This window comes from Myxine glutinosa, chromosome 7, assembly GCF_964187855.1.
Source record: "Myxine glutinosa chromosome 7, kmMyxGlut1.1, whole genome shotgun sequence".
Lineage (NCBI taxonomy): Eukaryota > Metazoa > Chordata > Myxini > Myxiniformes > Myxinidae > Myxine > Myxine glutinosa.
Window position 1 is genome coordinate 99,004,625 of NC_136267.1, and position 16,494 is coordinate 99,021,118.

General features: G+C 48.0%; 1 protein-coding gene and 1 long non-coding RNA gene across 2 annotated transcripts in view; both read left to right on the forward strand.

Moving 5' to 3' along the window:
• The window catches only part of LOC137431468 (complement C3), a 613,976-nt gene that overhangs the window by 15,283 nt on the left and 582,199 nt on the right, over positions 1-16,494 (forward strand). Inside the window, exons 3-5 of the mRNA XM_078782039.1 lie at positions 4,375-4,470; positions 5,195-5,369; positions 11,759-11,835. Of these exons, the coding sequence (XP_078638165.1) occupies positions 4,375-4,470; positions 5,195-5,369; positions 11,759-11,835 (348 nt within the window). The remainder of the gene's footprint in view (positions 1-4,374; positions 4,471-5,194; positions 5,370-11,758; positions 11,836-16,494) is intronic.
• On the forward strand, positions 8,230-10,936 carry LOC144892972 (uncharacterized). Its single transcript, XR_013624121.1, has 2 exons — positions 8,230-9,199; positions 9,790-10,936. It is a non-coding gene; the product is annotated as an uncharacterized LOC144892972 (long non-coding RNA).

Here is a 16,494-nt window from a genome sequence, read left to right on the forward strand (position 1 = left end):
ATAGCACGTAATTAATGCTACCCGCACCTGAACAGTTGAGTAACAACATGGCGCCTATTGTTAAGTTCACCAAACTCTAGTATTATATGGCTCTGGGTGTGTATACTGCGCTTAGGTGTTCTTAAAACTTTTTGTCGGTATGCTTAAATTTTCATATGTATAAAATATATAGATATTATGTTTGACGAATATCAATTTCCTCAATTATATTTTTGTGAAATATCAACCTTATCGTGGGGTTGACTTCAATGCAAAAAGTCAGGGTCGATAATTGCCAGTGTAAGACAAAAACCCGAGTACTGCTATTTGCAATTGGCAGTTCAAACAAAGGCTGCATTTAGGTGGCAGGAGAAATGGTAAAAGGCACAAATAAATGACAGTAAAGATCAATGTGTTTTAACACCCCAACACCACTGGATATATTTTTGAGGCCTAGTACATCGAGAATGATGCAGCTAACTGAATGGAAATTTTAATGAGCGAAGAGTATCAGTCATCTGTATGGCAATGTTTTATTGTCTGATTAATTGAAGCTTAATTTTGACTTCTCATCTTGCTGCTCTCCATGTCAGATGGTCACAGACAGCATTATCAGAGACGAGACCAATGATGATTCGTCATTGAAAGTGGAAAGTAGGAACATAATGCATGCAAATCTCAATAATTGAGGTAATTTATGACTGTCTACAATCTACATCAATAGAGTATCGCGACAGGTTGATGCATTGACAGTTGAGCATAAAGGAGTTATAACTTCAATAATGTATGGCTTGCCCAAGATGTTTATAACTCCTATATGCTCAACTGTCAATGCATCAACCTGTATCCGAGGAAGAAGACGAAGCGTTGAGGGCCAGACTGTCGGCCCTCGCGCATGCGTACTGTGGAACCCCGAACGTCGTCTTGGACTTTCACATGCGACGAGATTGTCTCTTGCCAATACGAGGATTGAGGAGGAATGGTGACATTCACATTTGTAAACCCGATAAAGCCACCGGAGTTTTAATCTCGAATAAGATCGATTACTTCAACAAAATTGGATATCCTTAAAGGAACCGCCTTTAGAGGCCATTTGTGGTCCTTTTTTGGGCACCGTGGTCCCCTTTTTGAAGCAATGTTTTACGGCCGGATGCCCTTCCTGCCACCAACCCTGTTAGTCGCCTCTTGCGACACACACGGAAATACCAGTGAACTGGTGCTCAATTTGCCAACCTCAGAAGGATGACAGGCTGAGTCAACCCACCTGGCATTAATTCAGCGATTGACCAGGATTCTAACCCATGATCCTAGGATCCCACGCTGGCACCCTAACCGCTAAGCCAACACCAGTCTCGGATATCCTTAAAGATGAAACAAAATTCCAACAATTGGGAAATGCAGCCGAACCCGGCCGTTCGTCACGGTCGGAAGGTCAGATTACCAAACAGCTACGTTACAGCTCCACAAGGTGCGGTGAACTATCTAAATTCTAAGGCAACCAGTATTGGAGGCACTTTCACAATTCCTGATCAAAGATTCTTTCACATTTGCAGAAGCAATTTGTACTACAACACCGCCAAGTGCGTACAACATAATCGCCTCCTTTGATATACAAAGTTTGTTCACAAATGTCCCACTGACGGAGACTATTGACATATGTGCAAATCTGCTATATTTCAGTGATCTGGAACATCCGCAGATTTCAGAACAAGTCTTTGTGGAGTTGATGAACATAGCAACGAGGCAAGTTGAATTTAGTTTCAACAACATTATGTATGTTCAAACTGATGGTGTCGCCATGGGTTCTCCATTAGGCCCAGTGCTTGCGAATATAGTTGTGGGCTATCACGAAATGCAGAAACTTACTGGTGGGCAAGGTGTGGATACTCCCATCCTATACTATCGGTATGTTGACAACTTTTTGCTTTGTTTGAGTCTTAAATGGCATTTGACGCATTCTTGACACAGAACACTCTCCATCCAGCCCTGAAGTTCACCATGCAGCTGGAATCTTCAAACACTTTACCATTCTTGGACGTGTTGGTCGAAAGATCCGCACGTGGTTTCACTACATCCATCTACCGGAAGCCTACCTTCACTGGGCAGTATACTCGTTGGGATTCCTACAGCTCCACTAGATACAAAATTGCCTTGACCAACATCCTTGTGAACAGAGCTCAGAGGATTTGCTCACCTTGTAATCTTCCTGCTGAAATGGACAAAATCATGAATATACTCGGTGACAATGGTTATCTGGAGTACATAATAAAGAGATATGTGCTCAAGTTTCTCAACACGAGGAACACAACATCGGTCCTGACAAATGTCCGGTCCGGTATATTTTGGTTCATGAAAGCCCACAGAATCTTGTTTCTCACAGTCTGAGTCCTTTAGGTGCTTTTTTGCAAACTCCAAGCGGGCTTTCATGTGTCTTTCACTGAGGAGAGGCTTCCGTCTGGCCACTCTGCCATAAAGCCCAGATCGGTGGAGTGTTGGCAGTGATGGTTGTCCTTCTGGAAGTTTCTCCCATCTCCGCACAGGATTTCTGGAGCTCAGCCAGAGTGATCATCGGGTTCTTGGTCACCTCTCTTACCAAGGCCCTTCTCCCCCGATTGCTCAGTTTGGCCGGGCGGCCAGCTTTAGGAAGAGTCCTAGTTGTTCCAAACTTCTTCCATTTAAGAATTATGGAGGCCACTGTGCTCTTGCGAACCTTCAATGCTGCAGAATTTTTTTTGCAGACTTCTCCAGATCTGTGCCTCGACACAATCCTGTCTCTGAGCTCTGCAGGCAGTTCCTTCAACCTCATGGCTTGGTTTTTGCTCTGATATGCATTGTCAGCTGTGAGACCTTATATGGACAGGTGTGTGCCTTTCCAAATCATGTCCAATCAATTGAATTTACCACAGGTGGACTCCAATCAAGGTGTCGAAACATCTCAAAGATGATCAAGAAAAATGGGAGGCAGCTGAGCTAAATTTCAAGTGTCATAGCAAAGGGTATGAATACTTATGTCGATGTGATATTTCAGTTTTTTCTTTTTAATAAATTTGCAAAACTTTCTAAAATCCTGTTTTCTCTTTGTCATTATGGGGTATTGAGTGTAGATTGATGAGGGAAAAATGAATTTAAACGATTTCAGCATAAGGCTGCAACATAACAAAATGTGACAAAAATGAAGGGGTCTGAATACTTTCTGAATGCACTCTATATTGAAATTGAAAGAGTTCCATGTTGACAATGGCATATTGGTTCTTCTTTCAGTCTGGCTTATTGGATCTCTGATCAAAAGTATTCTCATTTTCAGTTTGATTTGTACTTTTGGTAGCTTGTCAAAAAAAAAAGTAAAGACACTCAAAAGACCCAGGAAGATTGCACAGAGTAATTTGGATAAACCTCCCCTCATTTGGTACTTTGTGTGAGAAACGTTGCACTGAAAGTTCACAAGATCATGCAAGACCCATCACACGCAAACTCCATAATTTTTTTGGTTTTAGTTGTTCTATCAATCTGCTTTTGTGTTGCACATACCCTATGCTGTCATTTTAGATAATCATTTGTGCCAAATGCAATCCACATGTTTAATGATGATGCAATAAGAGTTTGATACAATGTATACTCAGATAGATATGCGGCCTGCTCCCTGATCTTTGATGTCACCATTTCTTAGATTTTTTTTGTTATTTAATTACGAGTGGACATCAAACTTCTATCATTTTTGGCATGGATCATAAATTATTATCTTGAATCCAGAATCCAAGGTGACCGTTCACATTTGATTATCTGCTGAGAGTAATTTTATTTTGCTATTTTGAAAAACTATTTGACTTCTTGTGTCAGACAGTACCGTATATAACACAATTCCTTTACCCAGTTCCAATTTAAAAAAAATTCATGTTCAATGATCTGCATGTGCGGTTACCTGTCACAGAGGGGAGTGGGGGAGGGGGGGAAAGGGGGAGTAACAGTTTCGCCTCAAATGCATTCATTTGACTGTGGCTGGTATCATAGCATATCATATCATAGCATGGTATCAAGTGTCATGAAAATGTAGACTGAAAGGTCACTGACCTGATCTGAACAGAAACAATACAATAACTGTATGCACTTCAAATCAATTGATTTTATTGTTTAAACAATTCCTGGAAGCCTAAACACTGGATAATTAAAAAGATATTTTGAGTAGTGGCCTATGGAGAATTCTTCCACTCTTCCTCCAAATAACCCCCCTTCCCAATGTGCCCAACCACCACCACTTCCATTCCCTGAGGTTCAAAAAAATATGCTATATCTTTTATTGTGGAAATCTTTCCCAAAAGTTTGTATCCGGGTGCAAAAGTTGTGCACTGTTTTAATATTGCAATGAAATGACTGTGTTGTGCATCTCTTTTGCTGCAGATTTCAGTGTACACCGCCACCAAAAGAGATTTCATAGTAGAAAAGTTATTTACTTTGAAAGAAGAGAACAACTATCAGCAGATTATTTCCATCCGCGTAAGAAATGCTTTTATGTATGAATGAATGAATGAATGATCGTTTTAAAGCCATTTTTCCCTGCTCGAGCGGGGTTTTTTTTTGGTTTTTGGTTTTTTTATTAATTAGCCTTGCGGCCCCATGACAATCATGGTTCCCGGTTTGAGGCAATGTTTTTATGGCCAGATGCCCTCCTGACGCCAACCCTTAGTTGCCTCTTAAGATGCGCAGGGATACGGTGTACCTATTCTAATTCAGGGTACACACCGGGATCATTCATCCCAGCAAGCTGGTACTCAATTTGCCGACCTCGGAAGGATGACAGGCTGGGTCAACCCGGCTGGTGTTAATTCAGCGATTGACCGGGATTCGAACTCAGGATCCTCAGATCCCAAGCCGGCGCTAAATGCTTTTATGTATACAATTTATGTATACAATATATATATATATATATATATATATATATATATATATATATATATATATATATATATATATATATATATATATATATATATATATATATATATATATATATATATATATATATGATTGAATTGATTGATTGAAAATGTTTTTTTTTTAAGTTAAACGAAAACGTTTATTTCTTTGCAAACGACTCAGAAGAGAGTTATGTGTGACTGAAAGTGAAATGTTATAAACAATTGGAGTAATTGATAAAATGGTTAAAATGTTACCATTAAAGTCCATTTTGATTGTGACAGTTTTCTTCTCCAACATTTAGATTTTTTCACATTTGGAGGAACGCGTGAGAAATAAATTACCTGAAGACCACGTCACTCTCCAAGTGTCTGCAAAAATAGGAGTAAAAGAGGTGAACGTCTACCCCCAACTACTACTTACACAAGGATACATCTTCACACAAGTGAAAGAGCCCGTCTACACTCCAGGACAAAAAGGTGAAAGTATATTCAATATATTTTAAATTATATTTTATATTTGTATACAAAGTCGGGCCTCGTGAAAAAGCTACAGCACAAAATGGACCAGATACAGCACAGAACACAAAGAACACAGTGGAAAGGGGCTGGACGGGGGAGAGGTGTGGGTGGCGATACACCAACAACAGGGTAGAGGGACACTTGGAAGAAGAATGCGTGTGGGAGGAAAGAGACAAAGGGGAAGTGGAGGATGACACAAGGGATGGACAGGCTGGATACACACACAAACATAGCAAGACAAAGAAGGGAAAACTGGAATGAAACAGAAATGGACCATAAAACAACAACAAAGGGTGAGGGAGTGGGGCAAGAGGGACACAACAAACTTAGAATATAAGGGGTGGTCTTGGGGAGGGTTAAACAGGGTAGAAAAAAAGCTGGGGTATGGATGACCTGAGGTAGTGGTGTACAGCCATATTGAAGCACTGGAGGTTAGAATGACATTGAACAGATTGAGGTAGTTGGTTCGACATATGTGAGAAAAGAGGTGAACAAAACAAATGCGTGGAGGTGAGCAGTGAGCCTGGATTTTTGGAGTTTTACCAGAAATGGGTTAATAGCAGAAACGTTGAGAAACTTGGGAGCAAGGAAAGGGCAAAGGGTGCAAGACCAAAAATCAGGCAGTAGACAGAAACGCCACCGACTTGTCTGTGATGCGAGAGTAACAGGTTCAGCGATTCAGCTTCACCACAGCAGGTTCCAACAATTTTTTGGGTCCTTCATTTTCATGATATCAGAAAATGCAAAGTGTGAGGTAGGGGCACCAACCACACTACTCCATCAGCTGTGGATGAAGGCCTTTCAGGTGGATAAACATTCAGATTTCTCAGCAAAAGACTTTGCCCCATGGAGAATGCCCAGTGGGCATCTGGCTTTGGAGGCCAACTTGGATGTATGGTTTGCCCAATGAGCAAGGCTGATAGTGAGGGCCAACATTTTGACTGACTGACTTTCTTTTTAAGGAACTCAATTGGAGAGTTCACCAATGGTCCTTTCAGAGTGACAGAGTGATAGTGAGATGTATTAGGGTTGGAAGACATTTTCCAATTGTTGGACCAGCTACTGCTTCTATGAAGTTAAATCAAATCGAATTTCAGCCTAATTCCAAAATATACAGAACAAGTCGTCCAAGGACAAAAAAGTTCAGTCCCATCGAGATAAAACAAAATGGAATAGTATTGATGATAAAATATAAAACTACCAATGGAAATAATAAAAATAATCACATAATTAAATGAACAGGCAGATTATATTTAAAAAATGTAGGCCCCCTTAGACCCTGATATTTTTAATGCTGTGAACAAACTTTTGTACATCACGGGTGATGAAGGTTGGAGTCAAGTTTTGTCGAAATCATGTGTGTAGTTTTGGAGAAGTGAGCAAATACCTATTTTTGGGGGTCAACTCTATCGTACATCCCCTGAGACCCTGATTTATTTATTGCTGTGAATAAACTTTGGTACACTACAGGTGATGAAGGTTGTGGTCAAGTTTCATCGACATAGTGTGTGTAGTTTCGGAGAAGAGAAAAAATAACTATTTTGGAGGGGGTCAAAAAAACACCCGTAGACCCCCTGACTGAACGCAGATTTTGATGCGGATTTTGAGATTTTTGATGCGGACTGAGCGCAGATTTTGACTGAGCCTGACTGAGCACATACACCTTTGTTAGGACTCAGATTTGAAGCTTGTGGCCAAGTTTCATCGAAATCATGTGTTTGGATCAAGAAATAATGGCTGAAGTGTTTACGTACTGCACTGACCTACAGACACTGAGCCTGGTGTTGGCTTAGCGGTTAGGGTGCTAGCTTGGGATCCTAGGATCCTGAGTTCGAATCCCGGTCGATCGCTGAATTAACACCAGGGGGGTTGACTCAGCCTGTCATCCTTCCGAGGTCAGCAAATTGAGTACCAGCTTTCTGGGATGAATGATCATGGTGTGTACCCCGATTTAGAATAGGTACACCGTATCCCTGCACATCGTAAGAGGCGACTAAGGGTTGGCGTCAGGAAGGGCATCTGGCCATAAAAACATTGCCTCAAACAGGGAACCATGAGGTCATGGGGCCTGCAAGGCCAACCCCCACTCTAGCGGGGAAAATGGCCTTAACACGATCATTCATTCATTCATTCACTGACCTACAGACACTGCTCGATCGCATTAGCTCACCAGACTAAAGTCCCGGTGAGCTAAAATGAATAATGTGTAATAATAAATTAATAAATAAAAACGAATCTAAGGATGAGCATTTACCAACTGAATCATAACTGGAACAGGAGATTGTTTAGATATTTTAGTTCTTATTTGAGAAAAGTGCACCTGTTGGGAATTTCTTAAGCTGTGACCAGACATAGTGAGTCAAGTTTGGGGAAAAAGATGGCGATGCCACTCAAGAGTGAGCAAGGATTTAGAAATCTAGTGTTGATTAAATTATGCATGTCAGAAAGTGAGGCAACAATAAGAGTGTTCAAACGTTCAGCATAGGGCAAGGTTGTTGCACCTGAGAAGGTGGAGAAGGTTCTTCAACCATCGACTGTGACTCTGACTCTGCTACTGGACCGGACAGCATCAACTCACATGTCCTAAAAACCTGCTCTGCTACTCTTGCACATCATCTCTCTGCCGTTTTCACCTTACAATTTGTGCTCGGTCATTGTCCATCTGCTTAGAAATTATCCAACATCACTGCATTACATAAAAAGGTACAAAACAAATCCCCTTAACTGCAGACCTACCAGCTTACTTCCAGTCATCAGCAAGGTCATGAAATCCATCATCACAACTGATATGAAATCCTTCCTTTTCTCAAACAACCCCATCCCAGATCACCAATTTGGTTTTAGACCAGGTCACTCCACTTTGGACACATGTTTCTTCTACTCACCCAACAATGGGTGGAGGCCCTCAGTGTCAGACATGAGATCAGGGCCGTCTCGCTGGACATATCTCGTGTTTTTAAATGCAGTCTGGCATCCTGCCTTGCTCTCCAAATTGTCTGCCGATGGCATCCATGGGCAACTCCACACATGACTTACTAACTTCCTCTACTCATAGCCATCCTGGTCATGAAGATGACCAGCCCTCCTGTTTTTACACCACCTGGTGTAAAAGACCTGGTGAAACCTCTCCTCAGAAATGAACAAAGGCAAATGGGCTGGGAACTCCATAAATTTGCTTATGCTTGGAAGGAAGCTAATAGGCCTGTAGTTAAGAGGATCTATTTATGCTCCATGTTTTTTAAGTGAGGGAAGAGATGGAGGGGGAGTATACAACAGAGACTGATTCGACAAGATTCCACCAGGTCTTTAAGAAAGGAGACAGGTTAGATAGAAGATTCAGCGTTGTTTGGTCAGATGTTTTCTGGTTCTTATGAGTGTGGACACACCTATTGTTGGATTCGTGGAATGATCTGAGGATGACTTACGTCAGATTTGCTGTCCAGGAATAGAAGGCAAGTTGTTTGAAGTCTACTGCCTCAACACAGTACTCAGTGTACCAGTGGTGAGAGGATGGGAACAATACCTGCAGATGAGATGGGATAAATCTATGCCTAAGGGAGAGCAGCTTTTGTGGAAGAATTATCAGGCAGCATTGATATTGGGATTTAAAAGAGTTAGAGATTTAAAAGCAGTCTTGAAGTGAATAGACAGCTTGCAGAGAGTTTCACTCAGTCCTGTCCAAATCCAACGGCAGCTTCCAACAGTTTGAAATGAGTTAGCCTGTGCAAAATACATTTAACTCATCAGAATGCCATCACTGATGATATAGGGTTCATAAAAACATGAAGGTGTAGCGGTTACCGCTGGATGTACATAATCGCCTTGCACCGGCCAGAACACGGCCAGAGGCGCCTCTCCCGGGCATGCCCGGACTCACTGTTCCCGGGCACGCCCGAACCTCCCGGGCACGCCCGGTCTCGTCTTTCCCGGGCATGCCCGCTATCGCCTTTCCAGGGCTCGCCCAGAGCGTCCGGGCATGCCCGCTATCGCCTTTCCAGGGCTCGCCCAGAGCGTCCGGGCATGCCCGCTATCGCCTTTCCAGGGCTCGCCCAGAGCGTCCGGGCATGCCCGCTATCGCCTTTCCAGTGCTCGCCCAGAGCGCCCGGGCACGCCCAGCCTCGACTTGCCAGGCCGCAGCCAAACACGCCCGGGCAGGTCCAGACTCGCCTTTCCAAGGCTCGCCCTTGATACCCGGGCATGCCCGGTATAGCTTTTGCCGGGCAAACTTCCCGACATAAATGTGTATATATATTGCTGCCCGAAAAACGGGCTTGTCAGAATACCTGAGCTGTTTTGTTTCAATAAAGCAACTCGGACGAATTCCGTCTTTGGTTGCGTCAATTCTTTCGACTCGCGTTGGAGCGCAGTTCCTTCAAAGGCATGATCGGTATAAATTGTCATTGAGATTTAGTGGCATAATGGTGAGGGCATCCGCTCTGAGTCTGGGAGGTCGGTAGTTCGAACCCTTGCAGGTCATCTAAAACTCGACTTCGAACATGGTGCGTGCTGCTTCCAATGCTTTACGCCCAGCATATAAAACGAAAGACCATGGCCTCCTCCTGCAATATATCTGGTGTTGGCCTAATGGTTATGGTGGTGGCCTTGGGACCCTAAGATCCTGAAGTTCCAATCCTATTCAGCTGTTGAATTAACACCAAGTCTCAAAATCACAAATTCATTGTGATTATTGATATATCTACTGTTCATTGCAAAAATAATGCCTTGGTTGTTTTTTTCTGAGGAGACACATGATCTATAGGTGTTGCAGACTGCATGAGATTTTGAAGACTCGAAAGAAGAATGCTTTAGGAAGATCCTAAGGAAAAAATCATGCATGACTTTTGTTGGAGAATTTGGAGAATTTTAGGTTGATAATTATTAGAAACGTTTATTTTTTAGAAACATGAACATCTCAGGACTCCGACCTAATGCAATTTGTATTCATTGTACAACAACCCTCAAGAAGAGAATTTGGGCAGGGCATCAGCATACATAAAAATATATTTCCAGGACTCTTTTCAAAATATACTATTGGATCCATTAAATCCTCAATTGTATATGAAGAAGGCACTGCCAGCCTTAAATCCTTATCCAACAGAGACAAAGTTGAAACGAGACAGTGACTGTACATGGCTAGCACACTTTCCAATTATGGTAGCTTATCACTAATAAGACTACCGTTTTGGAATGACTGAAAAAAGCCAAAACTAGTTATGAAATGACCAAAAAGCCAAACAAAATGAGTAAAAATGCTGTGAATGTTGGAACCGCAAATGTGGGTGCATTGCTTTAATGGGAAAAAGGGGGATAGGTTCCATGAGGTTCGTGATTTATAATGGAAAATCAAAAGGCCCGCGAATACGTTCGCGAAAAACCACGAAAATGAGAAGCACAGGGCTGCAAATGTTGAAGCAGGTCGCATGTTATTCACCACGAATCTGCGGAACCCGTGAATGTTGGGATCACGAATGTCAGGTCCAACTGACAACATACTGAATTTTCGCCTTCGTTATTTGTAATATATATCTATATATATTGTATACAAGATCGAGGCTCGTGTAAGAACTAACATCAATCACAAAAAAACAAACGGACACACAAACATACAATAAAGGGAGCGGGAGAGAAAATGGGGAGAGAAAGAGAGGCACACAAGCACAACAGCAGAGAACAGGGACATTGGAAGATCTGTGGGAGGGAGAGGGCTTAGGGGGAGGAGGCATTCGAAGGCGGGGGGGAGAGGGGTGGGGGGGGGGGGGGAGGGGAGAGTGGGAGAGGTATAAAACACATGGACACCGCTATAACTTCCAGGAAAGAAGTCGGTATTTCAAAAAAAGTGTATCTGTGGTGAATTAACAGGGGTAGAAAAGATCAAGGTTTTGGATGGGGGAAGATAAGAGATGGTGGTGAACAGCTGTTTTAAAGACCTGGAGGGAGGAGTGGGATTGAAGAGAGTGTGGGAGTTTGTTCCAGAGGCGGGAGAAAAGAGGAATGAAGGAGTGAAGGTGAGCAGAGAGCCTAGATTTTGGCAGTTTAACCATAAGAGGGTTGCTGGCAGATCTTGTGCGACCTGCAGGAATATTTGGGGGACAGAGCCCAGAGAGAGCTGGGGGGGCAAGGCCGGAGAGGAGTCGGTAGAAGACAGAAAGACCACCTACCTTCCTGCGGTGAGTGAGTGAAAGGCCCTCGGAGTTAGCTTCATCGCGGGAGATTCCAATGATTCTGAAAGCTTTGGTTTCAATGATTCCAAAAATAAATTTAACACATGTTACAAAGATAATTTCGATAATTGAAGCGTTTGTGTTTGTTTTGTGATCTCTTTGCTCTTTTTTTTTTTATACATGCAGTGAAATGCAGAATATTTGGTGTGAAGAAGAGCCTTCTTCCACTTTCACAGGGATCAACAGTCACTGCAGAAATCATGGTCTGGAAATTGCTCATTTTCATTCTTCATGCAAATTTTGCATGCACATGATCACAGCAACCTAGCTACTCCCTCTCACATGACGATTCCTTGCCACATACCTGTTGCATACACTTCCTCTTCCTCAACTACCATCCTAAAATCGCGTACAAACCCACACTTATACTCGCAGACTCATCCACTCTCTTCACCTTATGCACACTTTGGAAAATAGAGAACATAACTGGCAAGTTGATGACTTTTCCAGGCACACACTGATGAATGGCCACGCTGATATTTTAATCAGTAGCCATGAATGCTTACGTGATTTTCATGATAAAAAGAGTGGGCAATTAAACAATTATGCTATTAAAATATAGGAGTAAACACGCTTCCTTTCCTTGGGGAAGAATTCATGTTTTAAATGCACGTCTTAAATGGTCCTTTGAAGCGCGGTGCTACGCGCGCTTGCTTGCACAACAAGAAGGAAGCGGACAACGCGGTGAGTTTAAGAGTCTTTATTAAACGAGCTCAACTGTAGCACTGGCGCGCTCCGGGCTGTGCGCCCGGTGTATATCCCGCGGCCACGCCTACCCCTCGGGCGTGGCCGCGCCCACTTGGTGCGTGGAATGATGCCCTCACGCCAGTGAGCTTTCGTGTCCGCCACACGCGCCCCCCCAGAATTCCCGCGCACCTGGAGGGCCAGTTTGCGGGGCAAACGGATGACCCGGCCGAAGCGCCCTCTAGCGACCGGCGGCGTCCGGGGTGCAGGGATGCCATCTGGGATGCCTCCGGCTGCACACGGGATGGGTGCAGGACCGGGGGGCGGCGTGCCGGCGGGCCTGGGCGGTGCCGGGGGTCCGCCCGCAGGGGGGCGGCCCCGACGCAGGGGCCAAGCCACCTGCGGTGGGTGGTCCACGTCGAGGTGGGCCGGTTTGAGGCGATCCACCGAGACGCAGTCGGGAGTACCGCCGATGTCCAAGGTGAAATGTTTCACCCCGGTCTCCAGCACGTGGAAAGGCCCATCGTACGGGGGCCGCAGTGGTGTCCGGTGGGCGTCGTGCCGGACGAAGACGTACTCCGCGGTGCGAAGCTCCGGGGCGACATGGTTAGACGGGTGCCCGTGGTGCGCCGTCGGCACCGGGGCGAACCTCCGGGCCGTCTCCTGCAGCGCGGAGCGCTCCTGGGCCGCGGATCATGGTGCCGTGGGGTCGGGGAGGAACTCGCCCGGCACCCGCAGCGGTTGTCCAAAGACCAACTCCGCCGCGGATGCGCGCAGGTCGTCATTGGGCGCCGTCGCGGAGGGTGGCCCGGAGCGCCGCCTTCAACGAGCGGTGGAACCGCTCGCACAGGCCGTTGGCCTGGGGGTGGTAGGCCGTGGTTCGGTGCAGCTGGACCCTGAGCCCCCGCGCAACTGCCCCCCAGAGCTCCGAGGTGAACTGGGGGCCGCGGTCGGACGATATGTCCGAGGGGGCGCCGAACCTGGCGACCCAGGTGGCGATGAACGCCTGTGCGACGTCCGCCGCCGTCGTCGCCGCCAAAGGCACGGCCTCCGGCCACCGGATGGTGCGGTCCACCATCGTCAGGACATGGGTGAAACCCCGCGAGGGGGGCAGAGATCCCCCCAGGTCCACGTGTACGTGGTCGAACCTTCGTTCCGGCACCGTGAACGGGGCCAATGGGGCCTGGGTGTGCCAGTGCACCTTCGCGCACTGGCACGCGAGGCACGTCCTGGTCCAGCCGCGGACGGCCTTCCGGAGGCCATGCCAGACAAACTTGTCGGTGACCAACCTCTGGGAGGCCGTCGTGTCCGGGTGGGACAGGCCGAGGATGGCGTCAAAAACCTGGCGCTGCCAGCCCGTGGGCATGATGGGGCGAGGCCGCCCGAGGGAGACGTCGCACAAGAGGGCCGCGCCGTCGAACGGCACCTCGGTGATGCGGAGGCCTGTGACGGCGGTCCGCAAGGCCTGGACGCCGGGGTCGGCGGCCTGGTCCACCACCATCCGGGCATAGTCGATGCCAAGGTGGACGGCGTGGGCGACGGACCGGGAAAGGCAATCCGCCACCGGGTTGTCCTTCCCCGCGACGTGCCGGATGTCCGTCGTGTACTCGGACACGGCCGAGAGGTGACGCTGCTGCCGGGCCCACCACGGCTCAGCGACCTTGCCTATCGCGAAGACCAGTGGCTTGTGGTCGACGAAGGCCGTGAACGCACGGCCCTCGAGCAGATGGCGGAAGTGCCTGACCGCCAGGTGAAGCCCGAGCAACTCGCGGTCGAAGGTACTATAGCGGCGTTCGGGCGGGCGAAGCTGCCGGCTGAAGAACGCCAGTGGTTGCCAAGCACCACGCAACCATTGCTCGTGCACCGCGCCCACCGTGTAGTCCGAGGCGTCGGTGGTGAGGGCGATCGGTGCATCGGGCGCCGGGTGCGCGAGCATGGTGGCGTTAGCCAAGGCGAGCTTCGCGCCTGCGAACGCCGCGTCCATCTGCGCGGTCGAAGTAACGTCACCTTTGCCCGGCTTCCCTCGGAGGGCCTCATGCAAGGGGCGCAGGAGCTGGGCGATGCGGGGCAGGAACCGATGGTAAAAGTTTACCATGCCCAGGAACTCCTGGAGCCCCTTGATCGTGCGGGGGCGAGGAAACCCCTTCACCGCCTCCACCTTGGCCGGTAGGGGATCGGCCCCGTGCCTGGTGAGGCGGTGCCCCAAAAAGTCGATGTCGGCGACGTCGAATCGGCACTTGGCTGGGTTCCCGATGAGGCCATGCTGGCCCAGACGTTCGAAGAGCGTGTGGAGATGGTGAAGGTGCTCTTCGCGGGATGCGCTGGCGACGAGGATGTCGTCCAGGTATATGTACACAAAATCCAAGTCGCGCAAGACGCTGTCCATGAATCGCTGGAATGCCTGAGCCGCATTCTTCAAACCGAAGGGCATCCAAAGAAATTCGAACAGTCCGAACGGCGTGATGACCGCCGTCTTCGGGATGTCCTCCGGCCTGACGGGGACCTGATGGTAGCCGCGTATGAGGTCCACCTTCGAAAAGAAGGACATGCCCGCCAACCGGGCGGAGTAGTCCTGGATGTGGGGGACGGGGTAGCGGTCGGGGGTGGTGGCGTCGTTGAGGCGCCGGTGGTCCCCGCACGGTCGCCATCCCCCGCCAGGCTTGGGCACGATGTGAAGCGGCGACGTCCAAGCACTCTCGGAGCGCCGCACGATGCCGAGCCGCTCCAGCGTAGCGAACGCCGCTTTAGCCACCGCGAGCTTCGTCGGCTCGAGGCGGCATGCCCGGGCATAGACCGGTGGCCCGGCGGTGGGGATGTGGTGTTCCACCCCGTGCTTGACGGCCCCCGCCGAGAAGGTGGGCCGCGTAAGGGCCGGGAAGCTGGCGAGGAGGCGGGTGAAGTCGTCCGCTGCCGGAAGTGTACAAACTAACCTCGCCGGTACCGAACCACTCAGCAAGCCGCTTGGCGAGCCGCTCGGTGAGCCGCTCAACGAGCTGCTCAGCGCGCAAGCAAGCGAGCTGAACGATTCAGCCTGCACGAGACGTCTGTTTTTCACATCTAGCAACAACCCGTGTGCACAGAGGAAGTCCGCACCGAGCATTGCCATGGGGACACTAGCGGTTACGAACGTCCACTCGAAGCGTTGCCTTCCGAACCGCAGGGAGGCAGTGAGAGCCCGGGGTTCTGTCGTCACAGAACCGGCCAACGCGAGGCGGACTCGTGCCGGCAGCTGGCGTCGAAATAACGCCCGGAAAAGAGCGTTCGGGGTTTCGTCGCCCAACAACGACAGCATATGGTCCATGCGGACCGACGGTCGCGTGTCACCGAGCTCGGGGAGGTCCAGGAGGCGGTCGGCCCGTGCGTCCACCGTGAGGCCGAACGTGGCGAGGAGGAGACGCTTGATCGCCTCATACCTGCCGTCGGCCGGTGGGTTCCTCAGGACCGACACGACGCGGCCGGCCGTGCCGGGCCCGAGGGAAGCGACCACGTGGCAGTACCTGGTCTCATCCACCGTGATGCCTCAAAGTCGGAACTGGGCTTCTGCCTGCAGGAACCAGACTTCAGCTTGCGTCTCCCAGAACTCGGGGAGTTTCATTTGGACCGCGTTGTTTGCCATTGCGATGGCGTATTCGGGTGGTCAGCGATGGCTGACCAGAACGTCGGAGGGTCACCAATGAAGCGCGGTGCTACGCGCGCTTGCTTGCACAACAAGAAGGAAGCGGATAACGCGGTGAGTTTAAGTCTTTATTAAACGAGCTCAACTGTAGCACTGGCGCGCTCCGGGCTGCGCGCCCGGTGTATATCCCGCGGCCACGCCTACCCCTTGGGCGTGGTCGCTGCCCACTTGGTGCATGGAATGATGCCCTCACGCCAGTGAGCTTTCGTGTCCGCCACACCTTCTTATTTTAACTTTTATTCTTGTTTATAATTTTTTTTTTCAATGTAAACTGAATTTACGCCATTCCATTCCATATTCCTCCTGTTAAAATGGTTTTTTTTGCTGAATGTTTATTCTGGAAATATGCAGGCTTAGTATTCTTAATTTTATTTTATTATTAATCACCTCTCATGTGGTCTTTAACCAAATTATCAGCCCCTCAGAATGATGCAATGCCTTTCTTTTTCCGAAACGATCATGTTGTTGTTATTGTTGTTGTGAAGGGAATATTTCTTTTTCC